Source organism: Lepidochelys kempii, chromosome 1, assembly GCF_965140285.1.
Source record: "Lepidochelys kempii isolate rLepKem1 chromosome 1, rLepKem1.hap1, whole genome shotgun sequence".
NCBI lineage: Eukaryota > Metazoa > Chordata > Testudines > Cheloniidae > Lepidochelys > Lepidochelys kempii.
This window is the reverse complement of record NC_136380.1, coordinates 261,316,678-261,341,686: the sequence shown is the minus strand read 5'-3', so window position 1 is coordinate 261,341,686 and position 25,009 is coordinate 261,316,678. Positions and strand designations below refer to the sequence as shown.

General features: G+C 50.7%; 1 protein-coding gene across 4 annotated transcripts; it reads right to left on the bottom strand.

Annotated features, from left to right (window-relative positions):
- Positions 1-773: 773 nt before the first annotated feature.
- L3MBTL2 (L3MBTL histone methyl-lysine binding protein 2) lies at positions 774-23,814 on the bottom strand. Of its 4 annotated transcripts, none has more exons than XM_073327150.2 (17): positions 23,689-23,814; positions 22,142-22,409; positions 21,698-21,831; positions 21,218-21,341; positions 21,027-21,106; positions 15,861-15,978; positions 14,561-14,695; positions 12,746-12,834; positions 10,083-10,314; positions 8,950-9,029; positions 7,908-8,012; positions 6,354-6,501; positions 5,566-5,648; positions 4,539-4,773; positions 3,661-3,726; positions 2,477-2,599; positions 774-1,740 (listed from the first exon to the last, which is right to left on the bottom strand). In XM_073327150.2, exons 1-17 carry the CDS (start codon positions 23,707-23,709, stop codon positions 1,631-1,633), a joined length of 2,151 nt encoding a protein of 716 aa, XP_073183251.1. In that variant the 5' UTR covers positions 23,710-23,814; the 3' UTR covers positions 774-1,630. The 4 variants fall into 4 exon arrangements, with proteins under 4 accessions (XP_073183251.1, XP_073183257.1, XP_073183263.1 ...); XM_073327156.1 differs by lacking the exon at positions 23,689-23,814 and adding an exon at positions 23,457-23,676; XM_073327162.1 differs by lacking the exon at positions 23,689-23,814 and adding an exon at positions 23,208-23,377.
- Between the last annotated feature and the right edge of the window lie 1,195 nt (positions 23,815-25,009).

Here is a 25,009-nt window from a genome sequence, read left to right as displayed (position 1 = left end):
GGTAGCATGTTAATCACCGCCGACAGAGTTTCTGCCTTTTGCATTTCACTCATCAAACTCGATGGTCAAACAAAAGTGAAATTGGCCTTCACTGGCCCATTCTTACGCACTAGCCCAGTGCTGCTGTGTTTGGGTTTCCACGGGGAAATGCAGAATTTTTTTTACATGAAAAGTATTTTATTCAAATTAGGAACAATTTCCAGGAAAGCAGTTATATAAATATGGGGGTTGAAAGTTAGTTGACAGCTTAAGGAAAGAGCCAGAGCCCCTTGAAAAAAATTCACTGGACAAAGGAGCTAGAACATCTATTACTGCACACCTGACCATCGACTGGTATGAAAGTCAGAGCTCAGCGTGGGAAGGGGAGAGACTAACGCCACAGGAACAAACAGTTCTGTGCCAACTGGTGCCAGGCAAAGTTCACCTCCCCTGCACACACTCCATCCTAGCTGGCGGCTCCATTTGCTGGGTTTACATACGCATCCTTCATGTTGCCATGATTGAGGACTTGACTTAGGGGACCCTTTCAGAGACCTAGAAAGCAATTCTACCACAGCGGCTGACAAGGAGCCTCCCCGACTGTGCCATGTTGCTAGCAGCTGGCACATGCTCTTTGCAGATCTTACAAACAAGCAGAGGTGGGTACATGAGGGCTAGAATACAACCACCACAACCACAACCACACCCTCCTTACTGCTTTCGTGTTCAGACTTCCCCTCTCACCTCTTGATCAGAGCAGGCATTTTGTCGTTTCTGAATCCAACAGACGAGTCTTTGACCTTCTATTACATTTTATTTACAGAGCATTATGGTACATTTCATTGGTGGAATTTACTCTGGGATTATAAAAAAATAATAATAATCCAGCAGCATTGTGCGTCCTGGAGGGGGGAAAGAGCCAACATAAATACCCTACTGTCTTTGTCTGGGCTGGATAAGATTTAGCTCATCTCACAGCAGGTGAAAAAATTAATTTATGAGTAAAACCAAGAGAGAAATTCCCTCCTGTAACTTGTTTTCTACCTCCTCCGTTTCCCAGCTGCTCTCTAGAGCCCTCTTTGGTTCCAGGTCCGTGTCACAGAGAGGATGAGAGAGAGGGATGAGCACATCCTGGTTGTTCCCCTAGCGACAGCAGCCATGTTCCTGACTTACTTGCTCTCCCTGAGACCACATACAGTGGTTGTGGTTCTGCAATTTCAATGCTTCTCAGATCACAGATCGCAGGCTCCAGACACCAGCCTGAAATGCTGTCATTCTCCACACTGCAGCAGCAGCTTCCTACAGAGCTCAGAAAGAGTCATGTCTGTGGGCTAATAGGATTTCCCAGACTCAGGAATCCACCCTCAGACTGCAGCCCATCAGCTAAGTATGAGCCATATTGCTTTCAAAGTTTGGTGCCTTTTCTGGAAGCTGTGACCTGGGGTTTAAAAAAAAACCCAAAATGGAGCTTGCAGACACTGGGGACTGTTCTTTTGCGAGGATAAACGGGAGTTTTGTGACATTTTGCGAGTGCTCAACCCAAAGGAACGACACCCCTTCTTGTCTCCTGCACAGCTTTACTTGGGGCTTCCCCAGAGTGCAGTGCACATCCTTGCTCAAGGCCAGGAGATCCCACCTGAGGGATCAGGGATTAGTCCTCTACCTCCTGTTTTATGCTGCTTATCAGAATGGGAAGCTCTGGGGCTGCGAATTCCACTGCTGACGGGTCGATAGTTTCCTCTTTTACTTGCACAGTGATAACTATTGAGAGACAGAAAGAGGATAAATCAGTCCACCCAGAAAGCTTCATTAACAGCTGGTGTCAACAGCTCCATGGGGCCCACTCTGTTCATATGGACACCCAGTGACAAATGCTTTGGGGGTCCTATCAGTCCCATTTCCCAACGAGCAGGTGCCCACATCACATACAAATACCAGCCCAATTGGCCCCTCTTCCTGGCAGCCTCAGCAGAGACCAAGAAGGGAGCAGAACACAGAGTGACCTCCCATCTCATCCCCCCAGGTCAGGGGAAGCCTATGCTGTGGGTGCTATACCTGTTCTGGGACTAAACAGGGCAAGTCAGCCTCCAGAAGCAGCTGTGTCATTCTGGGACCTTTCTCTGTGGAGAAATTCTCACTCACTCACACAGTCAGAAACGCATCCCCACTGGGACCTGCTGATGCGGGACTCAGCAGCGAGGCGTGTCTCACATACAGCTGCTCACTGCATTAGGCAGCAGTCAATTCCTTTGTTTAGAGGCAGCTCTGTGTATGCTGGGGCTGCGCGAACCCTCGGCTTTCACTGCCATGGCGTTATGCAAACCCCCAGAACCTTTTCCGAGGAAGAGACAGTTAAGTCTTGGCTGTGCTGTCTCCCCAGCCCAGGCTATAGGGACCCCATGCCACGCCTGCTAGGAAGGGGAGCAGGCCACAGGATTGCTAATGGCACCCAGCATGTAGGAGAGGGCTGCAGGCTGGAGTGACTCCCTCTCCTTACTCTCATCAGGTGCTGGCTCCTGTAAGGCCTTGCTTGCAGCTTTTGCTTCTCGCTTTGCTTTTGGGCCAGCTGGTTTCTTGGCTGCCTGCTTGAGGGACCGGGTTTTGGCAGACATCTTTTTCCCTTAACAAAGAAGAATAAAGAGTGTTGGGGAAATCTGTCCTTTTACTAAACACTGCGTTCAACCTCCCAGGGCAGAATCTTCACGGGGCAGGGCTAAGCACACTTGAACAGCAAAACGCATTCTGATCAGCTGCAAGGTCACGGTATTTCTCCCAATCGGACACGCTCCCAAGTTGCTGGTGGCATCTCGCTCTGAAGTGGTGGGGAGCCTCTGCAGGGGTTAACTCCCCACACTCCAAAGAGAGGCAATGGAAGATGGCTATAACCACCTCTCTTCCCATCATCCTAAATATCAAGCTGCCAGTTCTTACACATTAAGGCTGTGGTTCAGCAAAGTACTACTAAGTACCTGAGTAGGCCCACTGAGCTCAGTTAAGTGCTTTGCTTAATCCTCAGGGCCTAGATCCTGAAAAACTGGCAGGGTGACCCTTTATTTGGTGTCTGTATAATTTTGTTAGTTAGGGCATTATGGCCTTTTAGACCATAAGCTCTGTGGGACAGGAAATGTCATTTACTATGTTTGTACAGCACCTAGCACAGTGGGGTTGTGGATTTTAGGTTCTCTGTCTCTCTCACACACACACACAGCAACAACATGGTCTGAGCCCATTAGCTTCTTGACCATCACCATAACCATTCTCATCATCCCCTAACACTAACTGTTAGAAGCTCACATCATGGACTGATTCCAGCTACCCAGGCCGGGCTCTCCATCATATCCACGGACAACGGGGAAGCTGCACGTTGCCAATGAACGTGTCAGTCACCTGGAAGCGTTCTCAGAGGCAGGCAGTCCTAGTCTAGATTGCAGCCAACCGACACAGCCTAGCAGCCTCCCCCCAAACAGTGCCCATGTCTCTCCTCGGCAAGAGCAGCATGACGAGATGCAAAGAGGAATAATGAAGCTATAAACACACACTGGACCAAGTGTACCCAGAGTCAGAAAAGGCCCCTCTCCTGCCTGCGGTTAGTCACACCTGAGAGGGTTTTTTTAACAGTTTCTAGCCAATGGGGGAAAAGAAGGGTGATGTGGAGGCAGGGCTAATCAAACTATCACTCACTTTTCTTTCCATAGGGTTTCTTCTTCTTCTTCGGCACCTCTTTGATCTTCACTGGCGTCGCGGGCTCTGTCACCAAGGCAAGAGGAAAATGAAAGCTGAGCTCCATCACCAGCAGATAACTGGGATGCCATGTTACAAGGCAGATACAAGACCCACATCCACCAGCCCACTCCCTCTCCCTGAGCCAGCCTGCCACAAAAGCAGAGGGAAGAGCTGGGTATAGTGGTGCTGCTAGGTGTATGGATATGAGGGTGAGCATGACAGGCTGGGCATAGCTGGGGGCGCAGTGGTACACCAGGGAAGATGGGGTAGGGCAGGGATGAGGCTAGCAATTCTGGGATGGAAGGAAGGGATCTGAAGTGTAGCAGTGGCAGCCCCTACTAGCTGAAGAGAGGAGTGACACTCGTGTGAGGTTCACCCTTATCCTAGAGACTGAGGGCATCAGAACATCACAGGGCCTGGGAAAGGGAAGGGGGGCAGAGCTGCACCTGCTTCAAGATTGGGTGGGGTAAGGCTGTACTTGAAGGAAAGAAGGAGAGTACAGCTAGAGGGGGGCATGGAAGTGCTCGTGTGATGCCCTATTTCAGCAGGAGCAATCCCCCATTGATTGATGGGACAGAAGACAGGAGAGACTAAAATCCACCTCAAACTGCCAGTCTTCTCTCCTCACCACGCAGATCTGGTTCCTCTGGTCAGCGAGTGAGCCAGGCTGAGAGAGGGCGTGAGGGGTGCATGGAGTCCATGTGGGACTAGGGAGATGGTTTCTCTTCCCCACAAGTCACAGAGGAGCAGGACATGCAAAGCAGTGGGTCAGAAACCTGCCACCAAATTCAGCATCACCACAATCGGGGCAGAGGAACCAATCAGCGTTCACCAACCTGGGGCCACTGGTGGCTGCAGCTGGTAACCCGTCAGCTCACACCAGCCTACAGCATAGATATCTGGTGACTCACAGTCCACCCACTGGTCGTACTCGCTGTCCCAGCCATCAAAGTGGATGCTGAGGAGGCGGTGGACCACACGCTTTACGGTGGCCACGCAGATGAGTCGGGGCTCCATCAAATCCACTGCTTCCAGCTTCATGCCTGCCTTGAAGCCATGGTTTGGACAGTCCTGGGAAGAGGAAAAACCCAACCCAGTTACATCCAGGCCAATCCCAAGTCCTAATGCAAATACACCGGTGTGGTTATGCCTGTAGCTCAAGAAAAGGAGACAGAGCACAATGATGCCTCTTTGGTTTCTCTCACCAAAGTCCGTATCATGATACCTACGGGGGACTTCAGCTACCCCCATATAAACAGGCCCAAAGCCCACAAGCCCCGCCGTTCCGCAGCAAAGCTCAGCCTGACCACAGAGAGGCCAGATGTAAACCAGCGTTTAGCTTTGCAGGGTTCAAAGGACGTCTGACTGAGCCCAGTGAGCCAGCATAGGCATGGGGACCGAGGAAGTGAGACAGGTGTGGCATTATCCCATGACACCATCATGCCATTTTGCTGGTGTGGAATGACTCCTGCCTCCCCCTCCCAGAGAGGGCTGCATTTCAGTGCGGAGATTGATCCCTGTATGGACAATCTGCGACGAGCTTGGAGATCCAAGTGTGGACTTGGAGTGTGGGCTTTAAAGAAATGCAAGTTGCCCTAATCAAAAGCCCATTCCATTATGAAATTCAGAGAAAGACAGCACCAGTTCATCACCAGCCACCAAGTGCTTTACTCATGGAGCCTACGGGAAAGAACTCAGGACACATCCACTGACAGCAGTGAAACCTCCCAGGCATTCCCAAATAGTTTCAGCCGCTAGCACAGAACAGCCCAGCTCAGAAATTCCCATGGTGTGTTTGCTCCTCCCTGCATGCTGGGTCCAAGCTGGTGTGTCTGCCTTGCCCCCCTCCCAGCCGGTACTCACCATGTTGAAGAGCCGCACTGGCACAGCTTTGGATTTGGTCTTTTCCAGGTAACTTGCCCAACTGAAATTCTTTGCATCATACCCTGCAAAAGTAGAAAGGTCACAGAGCATAAGAGCCGGGAGAAAGAGAGAGAGTGCAAGGAAGAAGCAGCAGCTCACAAGGCTGCACAACTAGCCTCCTGGCACTTCCAGGATGCAGCTCAAAGGAAGATAAGAGGAACTGCATCGCTCTGCCACTGCACAGCAGTCCGGGACTCCTTTGCTGAGCACAGATTGGGAACGGCATCAAGTGGTGCAATAGGTTTGAGACGTGGACAAACGTATCCAACAGGGACTCAGCTGAAATTGAACAGCCCCTGTCAATAACCACATGCAGGAGGAAATGGACTTTAAACACATTACTAGGCATGATCTCTCTCCTGCCACCAGGAACGTCAAGGGCAGTGTTGAAAGCAGGAGGAGACCCCCATTTTCTGGATCAGACAGTCCAGGGGGTCTAGAATCCGCTAGCAGTGACAGAGAAGGCAAATTCAGACCACACTTCCATTTTATTTCAGATTAGGAGCCATCAAATACCAAACATTCTTTGGAGCAAGGCGTGGGAGTAAGGCCAGTTCGAATGGATCAGCTGTTGCAACCTCACCAACCTTGACTCTTCAAAAAGAAGCAAGCAGGCCTGGGCCCCACAATTTTGGTCAGTCTGAGCCACAGTTGTGTCATCATGTGCCCCTAGGAGACGTGTAGCCCAGTGACCTTACAGTTCAGGGTGTGAGGTTTCAGAGTCTCACCTTTTGGAGGGGTCAGGTCGATGATGTTCTTCTGGCAGAAGTTGACAGGGAAGATGGCATGTGAGGAAGCATGGTAACAGAACCAATCAGAGCCATCTGCAGATGCTGCCCCATCAATGCCAATCATGAGATAACCGTCCAGCAGGACCTGACAACACAGAGGAAGAGCATGAAAGGAGCAGCTTAGCTTGCTCTAAAGCCTTTCATTCTGAAAGATCCCCAAGACCTCTATGGTTTGTCTATCAGAGGATCATGCCCCCACTTGTGAAATGCAGCCACCTCTGGGGTGGAGCATGGTAGGTGCTAAACAATGCACAGCAATACACTCCAATGTTGTATCACAGATGGGGGAGTGGTAGCTTCTCCAGCTGAAACTGCAGCAGGAGTTTTAGTCAACAGGACCCAGTGACCTGGAATGGAATCTGACAGGCACACAGGGCTGATGTCAATACTCTTGGGAAAAGTGCCATAACCTTAAATAGTCAGGAGCTCAATTTTCCATCTCAAAGGACAGTGCCTCCAGCAGCACAGAGCCCCCTCGAGGCAGTGCTGGGTCACTGGTTCACTACTGACTCAAGAGGGAACAGCACAACCCACTGACTCACCACCACCACTCCCCGCTGTGCCTTGGGAGTCCCCATCCAATCACCAACCAGGCCTGACCCTGCTTAGCCTATCAAATATAGCAGGCGCACATGATGCCAGGGCTAACAAAGTCGCCTATTCGTTCCCACCAGTTCCAATCCCTCAAAATGGATTGCGCCAGACACGGCTTCAGGGGAACATTTTCTGGACAAATAAAGAGCCCTCCTGTAATCTCGTCAACCTTTTGCTTCAAGTCCCCCCCTTCGGGTTGTACGGGGAGCCGATGATTTTCTGGGAGAGAACTGGAAGCCCACGGTGATGCTGCCTCTCAAGTTATGCAAAGTGGACTAGAATCTAGAGAAGGAAAAGGCTCCCTGGGATCCTATCGCCCAGCACCCTGCCAAGTGATGCAAGGCGCTTCACAGGGAGCGAGCAGTGAGGGGAGAGAAAGCAAGACTGGGAAGCCAGGCCATGCAGAATGTATGAACACACACAGCGCTTCCCCTAACACTCCCTGCATCCCTTTATTCCTCAAAGCCACGCTCTGTATGCCGCGCTGACACCCTCCAGGAGCTGCTGAGGTCTTCTGGGAAAGCAGATCCTCCCTTCCGATTATCCAGGGGCAGAGGATGTGGGAGAAGAGCATAGCACATGTGCTGCATTGACAAGGAACTCAACCTGCTGCAGGCAAGCACACCTGTCCTCAGGCAGCATATACACATCTGTAAACTGACCGCAGCCTTGAGTGCCCCAGCTGCTGAAGCTGCGGGCAGCCTGCTGGCCCCTGAACAAGCACCCCAACCTCCTTCCCTGCTGCCTCACTCCCTCAGAGCCCTCCCAAAACAAGAGCCCTGCCTCCTCTCTCACAAGCCCCCGACAGGCCCCCTACCTCGTCCTGCTCTCTAAGGATGCTGAGCAGAGGCTCGGATGTCATAGGCTTCGACTCTGTCCCCTATCAGCCCAGGTTACCTTGCACACAGTAGCCACGCAGATGTTGCCCAGATTCAGGGGGTCAATAGCTTCCAATTTCATGCCTTCCTCGAACCAGCCACCCTCAGCGTAAACAGCCCGCACCTGAAACAGACCGCAGGGAAAAGACAAACTGGGCGTCACCATCAGGACCATGGCCCGTCTCTGAGTGCAGAGGGGATTCAAAGACATGGCGGGGCACAGCAGGGTGGAAGAAGGGGAAGGGAAGGGAAAGGGAAGGGAAAGGAAAGGTTGCCCTGAAGCAGAAAACCAAATGACTGAAACACGATTGGAGGGGGAGGGGGGCGCTAATGTGATTCAAAACCAGAGGCAAACTAACCCCAATGGAACAAAGAGAAACTCCCATAAATCAATCAATAAATCAATCAGAAGAGCCAGCCATGCCAATGCCATCCCCCACCCAGAGCCAACAAGCCTCCCAGCCTCCCATGGAGCAAGCCCTTCCTTCCAGCCCAGCGTCTGTAGCACACAGGCCTCTTACCTGACCTCCCTCAGTCCAGCCCAATCTCGTGTCAGCTTCCCCTTCCACCCTTGGCTGAAGACTACTGTGCATTCACCACCCGATCTAAGTGCAGGAACACCTCCCCCGCGACCCCTGCGCAAGCCCTCTCCCCAGTCGAGCCTCTCAGCTACTCCTCACCCGAGCCCCTAGTCCTGTCTGCATCCTTGAGTCCCTCCACCCTGACCTTGAATGAGCAAACATCCTCTCCTGCTCCTGACCACATCCCCCACCCCATCCTCAAACATCCCCCATTCCAGCTCCAAGCCCCCACAGCACGCAAAGCCTCAGGGCAAGTGAACCCCCTCATTCCAGCCTCGAACAAGCCCACTATGTGGAGTTCTGTGGGCCAGATACTTCTCCGCTGTTGCAAGGGAGAAGAGAGCTCAGCATCTACATGGGTTAGAGTCCAAAGAGCTGTGCTGAAGTGCGGGATGGGTCCTACCGTCTCCTGGCAAAGCTTCCCCCCTCATCCCTTCTTTGCCATGGCAGTCTCAAGGCGCGAGGGCTGAGCTCTCCTACCTTCTTGAAGAGGTAGGGGACAGCGTCACAGTAGATCTTCCGGAAGGTGGGATGGTTTGCCATGTCACTGCGCTTTTCTTCTGCCAGGGGAGGGAAACAAGGAAGAGAAGCAGAAATGAGACATCTACTGTGACAGAGGGGGAGTCCTGCTAAGTCACTATCTGATTGGAGGTCAGCAGCGATAAGAAACAGGAAGGCACCAGCTAGTCAGAGGGGGCTGGAAGGGGATGTTCAAAATTACAAAGGGAAAAAGGATCAGTCCCTTTGTATTACCATGTCCTGTATTATGGGAATAAAGGGTCCCTTGAACTCAAAGGATGGTAGATTTATCACGGATATAAACTTCTATACACAATATATGGAAACCGGGCAGAGATGTGCTCTGGGGGCTCAGCAGAAGAAAGGGAAGGACACCTATGCTGAACCTGGATTTCTTTTTTAAAGCACAACAAAGCATGCTAGCCCCTTTAGGAGTGGGTGCTGCTAGGCTGCCTCTTAATAATAATGAGAAGAATTCTAGGAACTGATGGGAAGAGTAGTCCAAGGACATACGATGCCTCTTGGTCCCTGGACTCCCCTGGGGAACTATATTGCCCACAAATTCCTCTCCTTCAAGGGCCAAGCCCCAGAAAGAGATGACCTAATGTCACATGCTCTTAAAGGGGCCAGCAAGTTTCGTCACATAAGGCTCAATAAATGTATAGCCATTAATAACATCTGTAACTATGCAGGCTAACATAAAGGTACAGTGTACTCACACTTCAGGGGGGAGAAACTGACTGCGTCTTGGGGAGTCGAATAAGAAATCACACTTGTACCACTGACATGCAGCAGAGTTTAATTGGCCAGGTGCATTATACTGCGTTGTTCGGCCTTTGCAACATCTCATAATGGATACCAGAGGGTAGGTTACATGGCCAGACAGAAGCACTGGTCTGCTACGCTAGAAGCAGGTGATGTGATTACGACAGCTGGCCCAGCTTGCAAGATACGGGATGGCCTTGTCAGAATCAGAACCATTCCATGAAAACCCAGGACTAGGGTCAACTCTAATCTTGTGTCAGTGTCTCTCTGGGACCAACCAATCGAAGGCAGGCTGGGAGAGTTCCGGGAAAGGCCACATGGATTTGTACCTGTCTTCTTGATGTTGTGACCCACCCTACGTGACCAGCCCACTGGGTGGATCAGAGTGCTCCACATATGGCACCAGAAGTCATCATCGCTATCCCCATCCTCATAGAGGAGCCTCAGCCGGCCACCAATCACTGTGTCCACTACTGCCATGCGCGTCCGAGACACATGGGTCTTGTCCACTACCTCCACCCGCATGCCCTGACGGAATGGGTACTTCATGTTTTCCGCCATCTGCGAGGACAACAAACAAACAGGATCTCTCAGATCCCTTCGTCCCCAAACGCTTTACACAACACGACTCTCTCCACATGCACACTGATCACTTGACTGCACGTCAGTGCTGGGAGGAACAGACACCTCGAGGGAGGGACACAACAGCCATTCTAAGACCGTGTACAGGGAGACTTTGGCAAAGCAGTAAAGTGCCTAAAACCACTATGGCTTTCTGCTAAAAGCAGCCAAGTCAGCAGGCTGTAAATTGGCCATTCAGCAGTCTCCGTTCAACCAAGGCAGGAGGGGAGGGGGTTTTTTGGGTGCCACAGAAAGGGCAGCTTGACCCCGCATCCTTCCTGATAAGAATTGTGTTGAAGTTGCTGATACATGCATCTTAGAAGAGCAGGATGTGCCCCAGGAATGTCTATTGGGGCCTCAAGGCTGCAAACTCTGGAAAAACCCACACCTGGTTCATCGATAATCAGAAGGAACCTCTCGCTTGACCATTGAAACTGCTTACTTAAAAGTTTGCTTTAAGGGACATGTCATTCTATTACTAATGTATAAATAAGGGGAAAAAGTTTGAGGTAGGGGGACTCTTCAGGACTGGACTCTCCCTCTGGATGCATTTTGTGTTCCCCACTAGCAGACGGGCTGCCGTTGTGCCACTCGAGAGCCACTCTCAGCTTTGGTAATTATCAAGGGTTGGGGGTGTTTTACTAACCTGTTGCAGACATGTGTATGAGACTAAGTAAAGTTTAGCTTTAAGTGAAAGCACTCTGGTGTTGTCCTGTTTGTGCCAACCATCAATCGGTTGGACGGCCGTGTCTCCCCTGATATATTTCCTGACACCACCTTGCACAGACTAAAAGTTACCAAGAGCTTTGGGTTGAAAGAACCCCGGGTAACAACCGTGCCACTGCACAACTGGGGATAACAAGGGCTGAATAACCAGTCCTAGTGAAATCCCTGTTACAATTAGAGTTTGGCAGAATGTAACGCCTCCAGCCCAAACTGGGCCAGTGCATGGGGCTCACACCTCACTTCTGGTGAAAGTGGCCATAAGGTCTTCCATAGCTACCTCTGGTCACAAACTTATTGGAGTCTCTCAGTTGACTCAAAAGGGGAGTGGGATCAGGCCCTTTGTTTCACACTTCTTAGAAAGACTGAACCTCCAGCAACACCCTCCAACCCCACCACTATCCTGGAGCACTTGTACAGACTGACTAAGAGACTCGGTGCTAAGTCACCCGCATCACCCTCACTTTTCCTTGGGGGAGACTCCCAAATTTTGATCAGGCCCAACCCAACCTATCCTTGAGAACGTTCAAAGGCATCTGTAAAGTACCTGTCACCTTGGTCTATCAGAGCCCAGGGTCTCAGAGTGCAGTGAGATCTAATGCCATGTGGCAAAACGCACATTAGCAACATCTCTGTGGGGACACAACCCCACATGTGCCTTGTAGAAGGTTTTCTCCAGACTTGGCCATGAGGAGTAAGTGTATTTGTGTCTGGGAAAGCCTTGGATATGGTAACATTCCAGTCTCTCTTTAGCACTTCACTGCCAGCTCTCCCAAGAGCTTGTCTCCACCACAGCTCAGTGGGTCTGACAGATTATCCCATGAACAAACAGCGTCATTGTAATTGCCTCAAACCATGGGAGACTCTAGTTCGGTGTCTCCAGTTCAATGTCCCTGACTACCCTGGATCCTGCAGATAAGTGAATCCCGTCAAGGTCTTTTTCTGCCAGCCATTTCATGGTATTATTTTCCCCATCAGAAATGTAGAAAGAAACTTTTCAAAACGTGCCAGCAGGGGGAGCCTGCCTTCTCGCTCGACTCTGACTGGAGTCACATCTACTAACACTCCTTCCGATTATTAAAAAAACCTGCCTGTCAAGATCTTAATGAGTTTTCACACCCAGTGCTACTGACTGTGTGCATTTCAGGAGAGCCAGGGACGCTAGTCTCGTCAGTTTTGTTTTTCTCTCATTCCCCAGCGTGTTGCTGGGCTTCCAAAAGTGAAGAAGAATGTTTCTATTCAAAACAAACAGCTCATTCACTGAAATAAAACAATTCACATTAAACAGCAGGATTTACTTGTGTGCGTGCGCACAAAGGAAAACAAAACCCTCACCAATATTTTGGGCCTCAACTGTTTAAGAACATCCTTTTAAGCCCTGAAAGAGAAGCAGTCAGGCTGACTGGGTCAAAGGAACCCACATTGCCAAAGGAGCATTCTGTCCTACTTTCCAGGTGTGCCAGGCAGCCCTTAAAGGAAAATGCCCTCCCCCACCCTGCACTATGCTGGTTCTCCCTCCCAGTACCAATGAGCAACAGGAGAGGTAAACAGAGCTTGAACCAAGAGAGGGAGACTCCCCCCACAGTGCTGTGTCTCCATCTGTGAACTGGATGGATGGTAGAACCTTTCCCTTGTCCTTCCCCTTTACCTTGATGTGGAAATCCACAGGGATGGTCCTTGCTCCCACCAGCCTTTTCATGAGGTACCCCCTCCAGTCTGTGTACTTGGCGTGGATGGCTGTACAGAAACAGAGAACAACAGCTCATGTTCCTTGCCCATTGCACCTTCATGAGGGCACAAAGTTAACAATGCATTTGACCCCTTCCTCCTTTCCAGGAATTGCCGGTCTAAATTCAAGATGTTCTTCCCATTCAGATACACCAATGATCACTAGTCTTTCACTCTCACACACTCACAGCCACACTGCAGCTATATACGAGCAGAATGTCAGGTTTCTGATAAGCTCACGGAGCTTTGCCACCATTTGGCACAGAAAGTAGAAGAAAATTCATTAATATTCTTTCCGTTATCTTTGCACCAAGGAGCCCCAGTTACAGATCAGGATCCCATTGTGTTAGGTGTACAAATATAGAACAAAATGGCAGCAGAGTGCTATTTAAAATAGTGGCTGGTACAGAGGAGGTAAGTCAGCCCCTAACACAAGAATGAAGGGGCACTTCATGAAAATTAAAAGGCACCAAATTTAGAATGGATAAAAGGAAATCCCTTCAAACCAACGGTCTGTTGGAGGTGGGATACTGAGCTAGAAGATATGATCTGTGCCTTGGAAAACTTACAAGCTAAGATCCCAATCCTGCAATTGGATTGACACACATGGACCTGTGCACCCATGCAGGGCCCCACTAATTTCAAAGGGGCTCCATTTGGGAGCAAGAGGCTGCCCATGCTGATATGACTGCCAGAGCAGGGCCTAAATTGGGACACGAGGTGGTATAGATTCCAAAGCCAAGAAGAGACCATTATGATCCTTTAGTCCAGTGGTTCTCAACCTTTCCAGACTACCCCTTTTCAGGAGTCTGATTTTTCTCATGTACCCCAAGTTTCACCTCACTTAAAGTCTTGCTTACAAAATTGTCACAGCCACACTAGTACTGACAAATTGCTGACTTTTTACCATATAATTATAAAATAAATGAATTGGAATATAAATATTGTACTTACATTTCAGTGTACAGTCTATAGAGCATTATAAAAAAGTGATTGTCTGTATGAAATTTTAGTTTGTACTGACTTTGCTAGTGCTTTTTATGTAGCCTGTTGTAAAACAGGCAAATATCTAGATGAGTTGATGTACCCCTCTGGAAGACCTCTGTGTACCCCTAGGGGTATGCGTACCCCTGGCTGAGAACCTCTGCTCTAATCTGACCTCATGTATAAGACAGGCCATAGAACTTCCCCAAAATAATTCCTAAAGGAGATAGTTTAGAAAAACATCCAGTCTTGATTTAAAGATGATCAGGGATGGAGAAGCCACCCTGAGCCTTGGTAAATTGTTCCAAGGTAATATGGGCCTAGGGAGAAGGCTGGGATAGGCTGTGGAAATGGAAAGCAACTGAGTAAGATGTGTAAGTCAAGACATGTCAATTTCAACCTATGTAAACAGCATTTAAAGAACACCCCCACATGCCAGAATTCTGCTCTTTTACCAGCACCCTTCGTGATCCTTCCAGTTGAGGATGGATAGACACAATTCCTCCCATCACCCTCCAGCACCACTCCTAGTCAACCAGAGGGAGTTGCAGAGAGAGAGCAATGCAAGAAGTTGCTTTCTGAGGACCAAGAGAAATGGACACTTTATAACAGAAGACAGCAGCGGATCTGCATTCCAAAGCATTACGAACATGACACTGTGAGACAGAGATAGGAGAGAAACCAAGACTGCTACATGTGGAATTAAACACTGGCATCTCCTCTCACAGCATGACACCCGACAGGCACTCACTCTGTGGGGGTACCAGGATTTTGCTGTTGATGGCACACCAGCCAATGGGGTGAATGTCCACTGTGCCCAGGTTGCACCAGAAGTCATGGCTGGAGTCATTCTCAAAGCCTTCGTACCGCAACAGTGCTCTGTATCCTGCCGGAGACAACAAGAGAGGGAAGAGATGCATTAAATCTTTTCTCTGCTCTGGTTACTTTGTTCCCTACAATACATTCTCCAGTGCTCCATGAAAATTAGCTTCAAGTGAAAGGACCTTCCACCCCTTCCCTTGGAAGATGAATGGAGCTCAGCAACACAAAGTCCTCCCACGAGACCTGCCCGTTTACCTTGTTTAGGTTCCATCTATTGCTCCTAAACAACTCTTCTCCCTCCTGGCATTTCCCCCTTTCAAAGACCCCTGGATGCAGTGATGAGCTGTCAAAATCTTAACAACCGGTTCCCCATAAAAAGTTCTGATTTAAGGGATGTGCCCCAGTATGTATTTTTTGTACCAACAGGGTTACCATACGTCCGTATTTTCCCGGGAGGAATTTTTAAAATTTAAAAATTCCTCCTGGACGGCCATTTAAGAACCAAAAAGCCTGACCTGTCCGGGAAAATACGGATGTATGTTAATCCTGCCTAAAGTTCTTTTTTAAAAAGATGGGCCTGAACTAGAAATGAGCTCCATTTCACATGTGTGGGTCCCGGCCACTCCCTGGGGGTGTGCTAGAGTGACCAGATGTCCCGATTTTATAGGGACAGTCCCGATTTTGGGGTCTTTTCCTTATATAGGCTCCTATTACCCCCCACCTCCTGTCCTGATTTTTCACACTTGCTGTCTGGTCACCCTAGGGTGTGCACATGTGTGGGTCCCAGCTGCTCCCTCATTGAAGCAGGTGTGCAGGGTTACTGCCCTGGGAACTGCAGGGCAGCACTGGACGTGGGGCCAGCTGCAGACAGGGGCGTGGGGCAGGGCTAGCTAGAGGCAGGGGGTGCAGGGCTGGCTGCGGGCAGGGCAGGGGGTGCGGAGCTGGCTGGAGACAGGAGGGTGCGGGGTTGGCAGGAGGCGTGGGGCTGGCTGGAGGTAGGGGCTGGCTGGAGGTAGGGGCTGGCTGCAGGCAGGGCACGGGGGTGCAGGGCTGGCTGGAGACGGGGCTGGCTGTGGGCAGGGCAGGGGGTGCGGCACTCACTGCCTGGATGGCTCCCGTAGCCCCATTAAAGTGTCATATGGCCAGGCCAGATAGATTCAGATCTGATAAACATCCCTCAATTATCGCCAGTCCCTGTCGGTTACTGATAAGCCTCTCAAGAGACCTACCTGCAATCTGGATGACAGAGGCGATCCAGTACACCCGGCTGGGGAGCACAGCATCGCTATTCAACACCTCCACCTTCATCCCTTTCATCACGTCCTCCCACTGCTCGAACAGCGGCACCTGCAAGATTGGGGCAGAGATGACGGGAGAGGAGAGAAAAGAATGGTAATTATGATCCAACCTGCATATATTTTGCAGACACAATCTGCCTCTTGCTCACAGAGCTGTGCTTCACAATGTATGCTTTCATTTAAACCAGTTCTTTCTGGCCCTTGGGGCTGTAAAGAGAAACTATGACAACATGAACTGAGCATAATGAGGCACAATTGCCTTCGTAAGTCTTCACACAGCCTGACACAGTAAGCTCTGAACTGTTCAGGCTTTGAAATCTAAAGATGGCTTTAGCACCCAGATCATAACAAGACTGATGACACCAAGTTGTTCTCTGGCTCTGGGCCAAGCAGCAGGGACTGCGTAATTTCAGAATGAGAAAGAAGAGTTTTCCATACCGCTGGTGAGCTGTGACCCTGCAGTGCCAGTCCATTAGGATCAGAGTGCTAATCACCATGAGAAAAAAGAGGCAATTGCTACATGGAAGCTGGCTACCCCAGACAATTACCAGGCAGCTGGACACCAGTTTGAGGTCACAAAGACCACAGTAGGGGCTACTATCACAGTTGCTATTTCAAGGGCTGCATGCATGGCAGTACAGTGTTATAGGGGTGCGTGAGCAAGGTGGCCAATGTGCCAGAAATCACTGAAGGACTTGATTACAATTTCCAAATTGTTTCGGGGCTATCAACAGAACTCATGTGGCCCTCCTCCCACAAGTACGTCGGAGGAGCACTGGCCCATGGTGACACCAGTCCCAGGGGAGCAGCATAGCAGGTACCTGAACACGTACACAGGAAGACCACCCAAAGCACATGATGCCACAATATGGAAAAATTCTAGAGCCTAAGAATGGACCAGAGGGAGGGAGAATTATTCCCATAATAAAATATTGACATGAATGGTGTCTCCACCCCCACTGTGATTCTAAGTGCCTAGCCATTTTTACCATGGCTAACAAAACCACCTCCTAACCACACCCACCCAGAGGATACCATTTCAGCTATATATTTAGCAGGAAGGTGGTAGAATGAGTTTTTGGGGGGGGGGCTGAGAGCAAGGCAGAGATACCCAACGACAGCACAGGGACAAGCATAGCAATTATAACATCTGTTTACTGCATAACATATGTGAAACTAAGGGAGATGGCTTCTGTGAACAATGTAGCAAAGATGCAGAATCTACAGGCAGCTGACCAGGCACGCTGCTGCATTTGAAGCTGTTATTCATATTAGTACTACATGCAAGGGGTGAAGTATGAGACAGAAGCTCTCTATTCACCCACCTTCAAAGTGTAAATGGATGGTAGGAATTCAGTTTCTGCATTAGGACTCTGCTGCACTGGGGTTCAGTTTCTCCCTCAGGGGCAAAGGTGATCTATAGTCATTATCACCTGAGCTTAGGGCTCAGCTGTGCCACCTCAGTTAGAACCTTTATAGGTAGTAGCCCCATTAGTTTCAGTGCAGGTACTTGTCAATGTAAGGGTGACAGACGGAGGCCCTTCACGTGTACAGTGTGGAAGTTTATGGCAGAAGGCACCGGGGGGGTTCTGAGGGGCCAACTGCTGCAATTAAAAGAGGTTATGCAACACTGGAGTGGAGGTAGCACATCCTTGTTTGTATGCATGTATATAGCTCCCACTTGGGTGAGCGATGTGGTGTGGGGAGGGAACTGTACAGAGGAATAATTCAGTACAGTATTACAGTTAAAGAAGAGGAGGGGAGCTAAGTCAGCCAGAGGAGCTCTTATCCAGGAAGATTTTTATTAAACACCAAAGGCTATAGGCCAGCTGCAAGATCAAGACATAACAGCACAGTGCAACAGATCACAGTGGGTGATTTGTTGGAGCCACATTTACACTGTAGCCTTGGCCTGGAGGCCTAATGTTGCATCAAGATGGCAGCCATTTTCTCCCGAGCACTGTTTATTTGGTGTTTTCTTTAGGAACTCTCTCTTCCATTTGCACGTCTCATTCCACAAAGAGTTCTGCTTCGTTTTCTTGTCCTCCTGGCAGAACCTTCCCTTGTCTCTCATTTTAACCACCTTCTCAACCTCATACATTAATTCAGAACCCTGGCACATGTTCAGGAACAGGTCTTGTCTGCTCTTCTCCTGGTCCCCAAGGTCTGTGAACCTTTTCACCACAGTGGATCTGATCAGCTTCCCCCCAGGTTGCTCTGGGAGGTCTATACTGGTGCAATGGGTTACTGAAATAAAGAGAGAGAGAGTTAACAGCCAAAGCAACAGCACATCCAATAATTATCAAATTAATAATTTCACTTCAGTTTCAAACTCTAGTCCAAGAAGAAAGTATCATGCAGGAAGGAACTAGAGATGGCAAGGACATAGCATTGGTATTCACACACCACTTCTAGGACTAAGGGTGGGTGAAGATGCTACTTAATAGGATAGAGGGAGAAAAGCCAGGAATGATCCTAACTGAATTAGGAAAGGTGACTTAGATCTCTGGCCTACATACAAAATTGCACCAGTTTAACTGAATTGGCTTAAATTGCACCTTCAGTTATTTCAGTGCAATTCTGTGTTGACACTCCTAAAATCCATATAACCCTGGCTTACAGATAGCCGGTTTTAAAGTAATGGGTGTCCACGCATGGGGCTTGAACTAGTTTAACTCAACCAGGGCATGTCTGTCAGCACATGTTGTGGGCCATCCTTACTGTGGGACAAAAAGGATCCTGGGCATGTTTGTGAGCATCCTTATTGTGGGCCATAAAGGATCCTGCAAACCATCTCTCTACGGGGCTCCCGTCAAGGGAAAGAAGCCATTTTAAAGAGTAAGGGAGAAAGCTGGTAAGTTTGGAGTAGTGGTTCACACAGATGAGAGGGGACCAAGCTTTGTGAGAGCTTTTGTGGGGGAGAAGGGAAACTATCATTGCCCTAATACTTGATGGCAAAACTAGAGGACGTGCTCAGAGATTTTCCAAATAAAATGTTCCAGGTGTGGGAAAAGCCAAGGGCCAAGACTAGCTGGTGTCTGATAAATGTAGAGGATTTTACTGTCAGACAATTGGGAATAGGCCATGCTATTACTGTATCCCAAACCCATGGGCTATATTTTGCTTGCTTACCTCTTTGCCAGTAAAATATGCCCAAGTGTTTTCCAGGTTTTTAACAGCAAGGCAGACTGATGGGAGGCTGCAGGTAGATAGAGGCACCAATCTGGTTCGGCAGCCTGCACTGCAAATGGGGCAGACGGATATAATGTCACATGAATGTTGTGGCCATTGTGCCCAGCCAGTAGTTTCCTGCAATTAGAGTCTCTTGTTTTTAGACTTTTTACATTGCAATCTCCCCAAGGATCTGCCAAGTTGAGTCCAGCCACACAGAGTCGCTCAGCCAGGCACTGTGCAGGCGTCTCCACCTTGACTGGGAACGGAGGCCTATGAGGCAAAAGGAAGGAGGGGCACAAACAGGTAGAGTGTCTGAGAGGTGACAGAGCAACCAAAACAGCTGAGCTGATGAGGGATTTGGCAAGAGCTGCAGAGGCATGCGAGTGGAGACTGGCCCCTGCTAGAATAAGGGAAGGGGGAAAAAAATGGGTATTTCCACCCTCATGCAAGGTTATAACCGCCCTTTTTACATATACTAACAGCATCCAGAAGACCCTTTCCCCACCCCTGTGAAATAAGCCTCCCCGCTTCCCCAATCAGTACATAAAACAGTAAGAAGGTGCATACCTGCTGCTGTACAGGGCCCCATATCTCCTGATTCCTTGTCCTGCCAACTCAGCTTGGCGGTCTTCTCCAGATCCAGGGTTCTTGAAAGCGGGCAATGCGGAAAGCTGGCAATGCAACCAGCAGCTTCAGTCCAGCTCCTTGTCCTGCTAGGCCATGGATCTACTGTCTTTCTTAGAGTCCCTTCAACAAAGCACTGTACGTGCCTCCATGCTAGTTAGTAGCAAATCGGGCAGAGCAGAAGGGTGTTCTGAACCTTATCATACTAGATCTTCCCTGCCTCCATCTCCTCACAGCACCATCTGACACTCCAAGTGATGTCCATCTCGGCCAGTCTGAACTCAGTTGCCAAGTTATACACTAAACCAGGCTGAGCTGGCCAGAGACCTCTTCCTCTCCCCAGACAGGCATCAGAGACCACACATCAGCCTCAGGCCTGTGGCAGCAACCTTGTAAGATGGTCTCCTCCAAGACATGCTGCCGATAGAACCAGTTGGGTTGCAGAAGCAGATGATGTTGCTCGCTGTGAGAATACAGAGCTCTGTGGTAATGGGCTGTGTGATGCTACTTGTATGGGCAGGTGGATTCCAGCCAACTAGAGTTTTACGCCGCAGAATGTGGATCACACAGGCAATGACAAGCGTGATGGGGATAGCTATTGAGAGGACAATTGGCATCAGCGGGGCTAGGAGAACAGGCAAGCTCCACCCACAATGGCCCTGTCTTGACGTAGACTGGCATAGCAGGGAACCAGTGGCTGTTAGCTTCGCTCAAAGCAAGCTAATCCAGATGGCCGTGGCCTTGGTGCACTGCCAGTAGTGTGGTGTCTGGATGTGGTGTGTGCTAGGGGACAGCATGGCAGCTAGCACAGCCATTTCCTCTAGTCCATGACATCACCATGGAGTGAGAAGAACAAAGTAATACCAGAAAAACTAAAGACATTCTGCGAAGAACCACCCACAGCTCAAGTGGGGGTGGTGGGGAGAAGACATACAGACAGGGTTTCTATTTCTAAAGAGTTTGGGGTTCCTTCCAGCACAACTCGGGACGACAGAGTCCCACCTCCCTCCCTGATGCCATTCAATGACATTTCTATCTCGGGTAACATCAAGATCCCTGCCTATTTTCCTCCTGGGGACGGAGCATGCTCCCTCCACAGGATTCCGGCATGACCAGCAAGGCTCAGACTCCCTCCCTGTCAGGAGGCAGAGACAGAGTCTGATATCCAACTCTTCTACACCATGTGGCTTCCACACCTCTTCCTCACTCATCTCATGCACACAGGAAGAAGCCAATAAGCCCAGGTAACATGACACACTGCACACAAGCAGAAAGGCACAGAAAATAAGGAGAACTCACGTGTTTGAAGCAGCTGACGGGGGCAGCCTTGTAACCATGGTCCTGCAGGTACTTTCCCCAGTCAAAGCCCAGGACAAGGGCTGCAGGAGGACACAAAAGAAGAGTGTCAAGGTCAGCTGGTTCTGAAGAGGATGCAGAACACAGCCTGTCTAATGCCCAGCTCCTTCTTCTCCACACCCACCTGCACTTACCATCTTGGCCTGTCAGCGTTCCATCTGCCAGTTGACCTGTCCCCTGGGAATGGAGGAATGCCCCAATTTTGGCAGACCATGCTGCCTTGTGCAGAACTTTAGCCTTCTTTGTAGGTGGTTTGCCCTGGGGAAGCATAAAAAGAAGATGAGGTTGGGATCCAGAGGCAAAGGGATAATGTATCCCTGAAGGCAAGGTGCAGACTCACCTCCCTATCTCTGGCTGAAGGATTTCAGAGGTCATGACATTCTTCTACACTCACGGGGCCATGAAGAGCCAGAACCACCATGGATACCGTGCAGTTCTGCCCTCCCCATCTTTTCCCACCCGTGTAGAGAGCAGGACCCTTAGCATGCCCTTGTGTCCCTCAAGGAAGGGAGGGAGGTACCAATAAGCCTCCAGCAAGCATGGTCTTGTTGACACTTCCCCCTACAGGCGAGTCCCACTTTGATTCCAGAGGCCACCGGGTGGGTGTCACTCACCTGCAGCCTTGCCAGGATGCTGGCTTTCTTGGAGTTTGAGGAGTAGCTCCTGGAGCAGGAGACGCTGCAGAAGCGTTTGGTCTTCGAAAAGAAAGCTTCCCTTGTGCCCACGATCCCACACATTTCACACACAGCTGGGGGAGAGGAAGATACTCAGAATGAGAGCTGGGGGTATGGCATTAACCCTGCAAGGGCTAAGCTCAGGCCAGCAATGTTACAGCGCCAGGAAGCGTAACTAACTTGACTAACCCCAGCAGAACCTCGAGAGCCTCTTGACAGAACTCAGAGCATAGAACACAATCACTAGGCAGTTCCACTCCCAAGGCATGTGTATTAAGCTAAACCACCACACATATCCTGAAGCACTGTACTGCTTTCAAATGGGTCCATATCTGTTTCTAATTAGCTACTGTGCCTCCTTATGGCACGCAGAGCATATAGTACCTGGCTCGGAGCCGCTGTCTTCCATCAATCGGCCTGTAGTGGGTGGATGTAGCGGCAGAGGGGAGGTGGGCAGCTCCCCAGCTTCACGATCTGCCACATCATTATCACTAGACTCATCCAGGCAGGAGCTGCTGTCACTGCCCATGCTGCTGTTGTAACCCCGGAAGCTATCATAACCCCCAAACAAGTCCAAGTCATCGTCGTCATCATCTTCATCCTCCTCCTCCATCCGCTTCAAGGATGGCATCTTGCGGCAGAAGGGAGACAGCTAGCGGAGAGAATAATGCTTCAGACCCAAGATTTTCAACATACCCTTATGCAGTAAGCCTGGCCTCAGCACAGCAGGATTGTCCCACAAGGCTTAAGGAGGGAAAACCTGGTGTGGCTGCTAAGGATTCTACCTAGTAGACTCAAGAGCAGGTGTGTCCCACTCACTTGGGATGTGGGGGGAGGAGGGGAAGAGGACTCCCACCCGCTCAGTGAGTTCTCTTTTAGGTTTTACCCATCAGACTCAGCGTTCCCACAGAAAAAAGAATTCATAGTCACAGAAGTGCAGAAAGTGGGGGGTGGCAGAAGGATGGAGAGGAGGGCCACAGTTGAGGTATAAGGAGAGATCAGTTTACAGAGGCACACAGCAAGGTAGGATCAGCAATAGTTGCACTGGAGGCTGACTGGTGACTTCAAGATCACCAGTCCTTTACTGCTCCCAGGCGCTAAAGCAGTAGCATAAGCTTTTAGGGCAAGAGGCACCCTTCAATCCCCGCACTCCATATTGCTTTCCCACTTCCTCCCGCCTCAAAACAAGAGCGGCCAGACACATGCTGGGGCACAGTGAAACAGACTCGGTCCTGGTGCACGTAAGCAGATCCAACTCCCATTAAAAAACAGGGGGCTTCCAGCTGCTCCCATCGAACCTGAACAGTTTCCCGCAGAGGCGGTGGCAGGAAAACAGGAGATTGTTCACACGGCCCTGGGCACGGGGCAGAGCCAGAAGCCGGCAGCGAAGAAGTCCAGGGGCTCAGCGGCTACACCCCACGCCGAAGCCGGGCACCACTGATTGCGTTACCTCAGCGGAAGGAGCCTGATCTACCCGCAGGCAGGTGGGGGCCCGTTACCGCACCACAAACCAGGCCCTTTTACGAACAGAATTCAGGGGACCCCCTGCGAAGGATCCCCCTGGCTGCCCACACCCCTGCCAAGCCCCTGCGGCGGGCGGGCTGGCCGGGGTCCCGCGGGCCGGGGGCCGCAAAGGGGGCGGGGCGGGCTCCCCAGCCACTCCCCGGGGCGGAGCAGGCTCTGAATGGCGGCTTCTCACCCAAAGCACCTCGCCGCTGTAACGCCGGGTGAGCCCCACCCTGCCGCAGCGCAGGGCCCCCGGAGCCCCGCAGGGCAGCGCCTGCCTAGCCAGCCCCGCGGCGAGACGGGGGAGGCCGGAGCTAGCGTGTCCGGGGGCCGGGTCCCGGGGCAAGCAAAGGGATCGGAGGCTGCAGCATCTCTCTGCCCCTCCTAGGGCCGGTGTCCGGCCCCCGCGGCGCGGCTCGGCTCACCTCGCCCCTCTCCTGCTCCATGGCTCCCGCCCTGCCCAGCTAACAGCTGGACGCCGCCATCAGGCACATGGTGCCTTCGCTGACCAGGCCCCGCCCCCGACAGGGCGTCACACGCCAGCCATGAGGGCGTTAGCTTCACCGTCCCCCATGTACCAGAAACGCCTATTGGCCCTTTCCTCCCGGCCAATCCCCGGAGAGATTGCTGAACAGCCGGGAACGCGTCCCTCCCGCCGCGAGGCATTCTGGGAGTTGTAGTTCGCAACGCCCAATAGCTTGGCAGAAGGCGGCCACGGGGTGGGGAGGCAGGTTTCAGAGTAGCAGCCCTGTTAGTCGGTATCCGCAAAAAGAAAAGGAGGACTTGTGGCACCTTAGAGACTAACCAATTTATTTGAGCATGAGCTTTCCTGAGGCAGGTGGCTCCCCAGGCGTGGTCCGTCCTCCCGGCTGCGTCATTCTCCCTACAGCCCTAGGTGGGGTGGGGTGAGGTGCCTCAGGCCGAGCCTCCTTCTGTCTACTCGCATGGGCGGGGCGGGGCAGGCGCGAACCTCCAGCCGCGATCGCTCCTGCCTGGAGCCCGCGGGAAACCCTGCCCGGTGCTCTCCGGTGCCAGGGGCCAGGCTAGTCCTGGTGCCCGCTCTCAGGCTAATTCTGGTTTTCATGAAGCCCCAGCGCCTGCAGCCAGGCGGCTGTGTGATGGTCTCCGCCTTAAAGTCAGAGGGAGTGTGGAGAAAGCGTCACACTGTGACCACCCCCCTGTAGCCTGGAGACTCAAAAAGCAGAAGGCGAATAAAAACCACCCAGTTCTTTTACATAATCTCAAGATTTTTAAAGCCAAGCTCTTGATTTTGGATGAACATGAGTCATGATTTTTTAACATTGGAGGGGCCCTAGGGCAACTTCTTTTTTGGTCCTGGCTTTTGTTTGTTTCTCTCAGCACTTGGGGACTATGCACACCCTTAATGCACACTGGTTTTCTTGAGAAACAGCCAGTCATAAAATATAGGAAGATGGCAAGTTATTGGGATAACTCTGTCAGAGAAGAGTGGTAGCCATCCTCAGTGCTGTAGTTCCTGTCCTGACTCTTAAAAGTTGAGCCTTTGCAGGAAGACAAGTTTCAGAGTAGCAGCCGTGTTAGTCTGTATCCGCAAAAGGAAAAGGAGGACTTGTGGCACCTTAGAGACTAATAAATGTATTTAAGCATAAGCTTTTGTGAGGCACATACAGCTCACTTCATCGGATGCATTCAGTGGAAAATACAGTGGGGAGATTTATATACACAGAGAACATGAAACAATGGGTGTTACCATACACACTGTAAAGA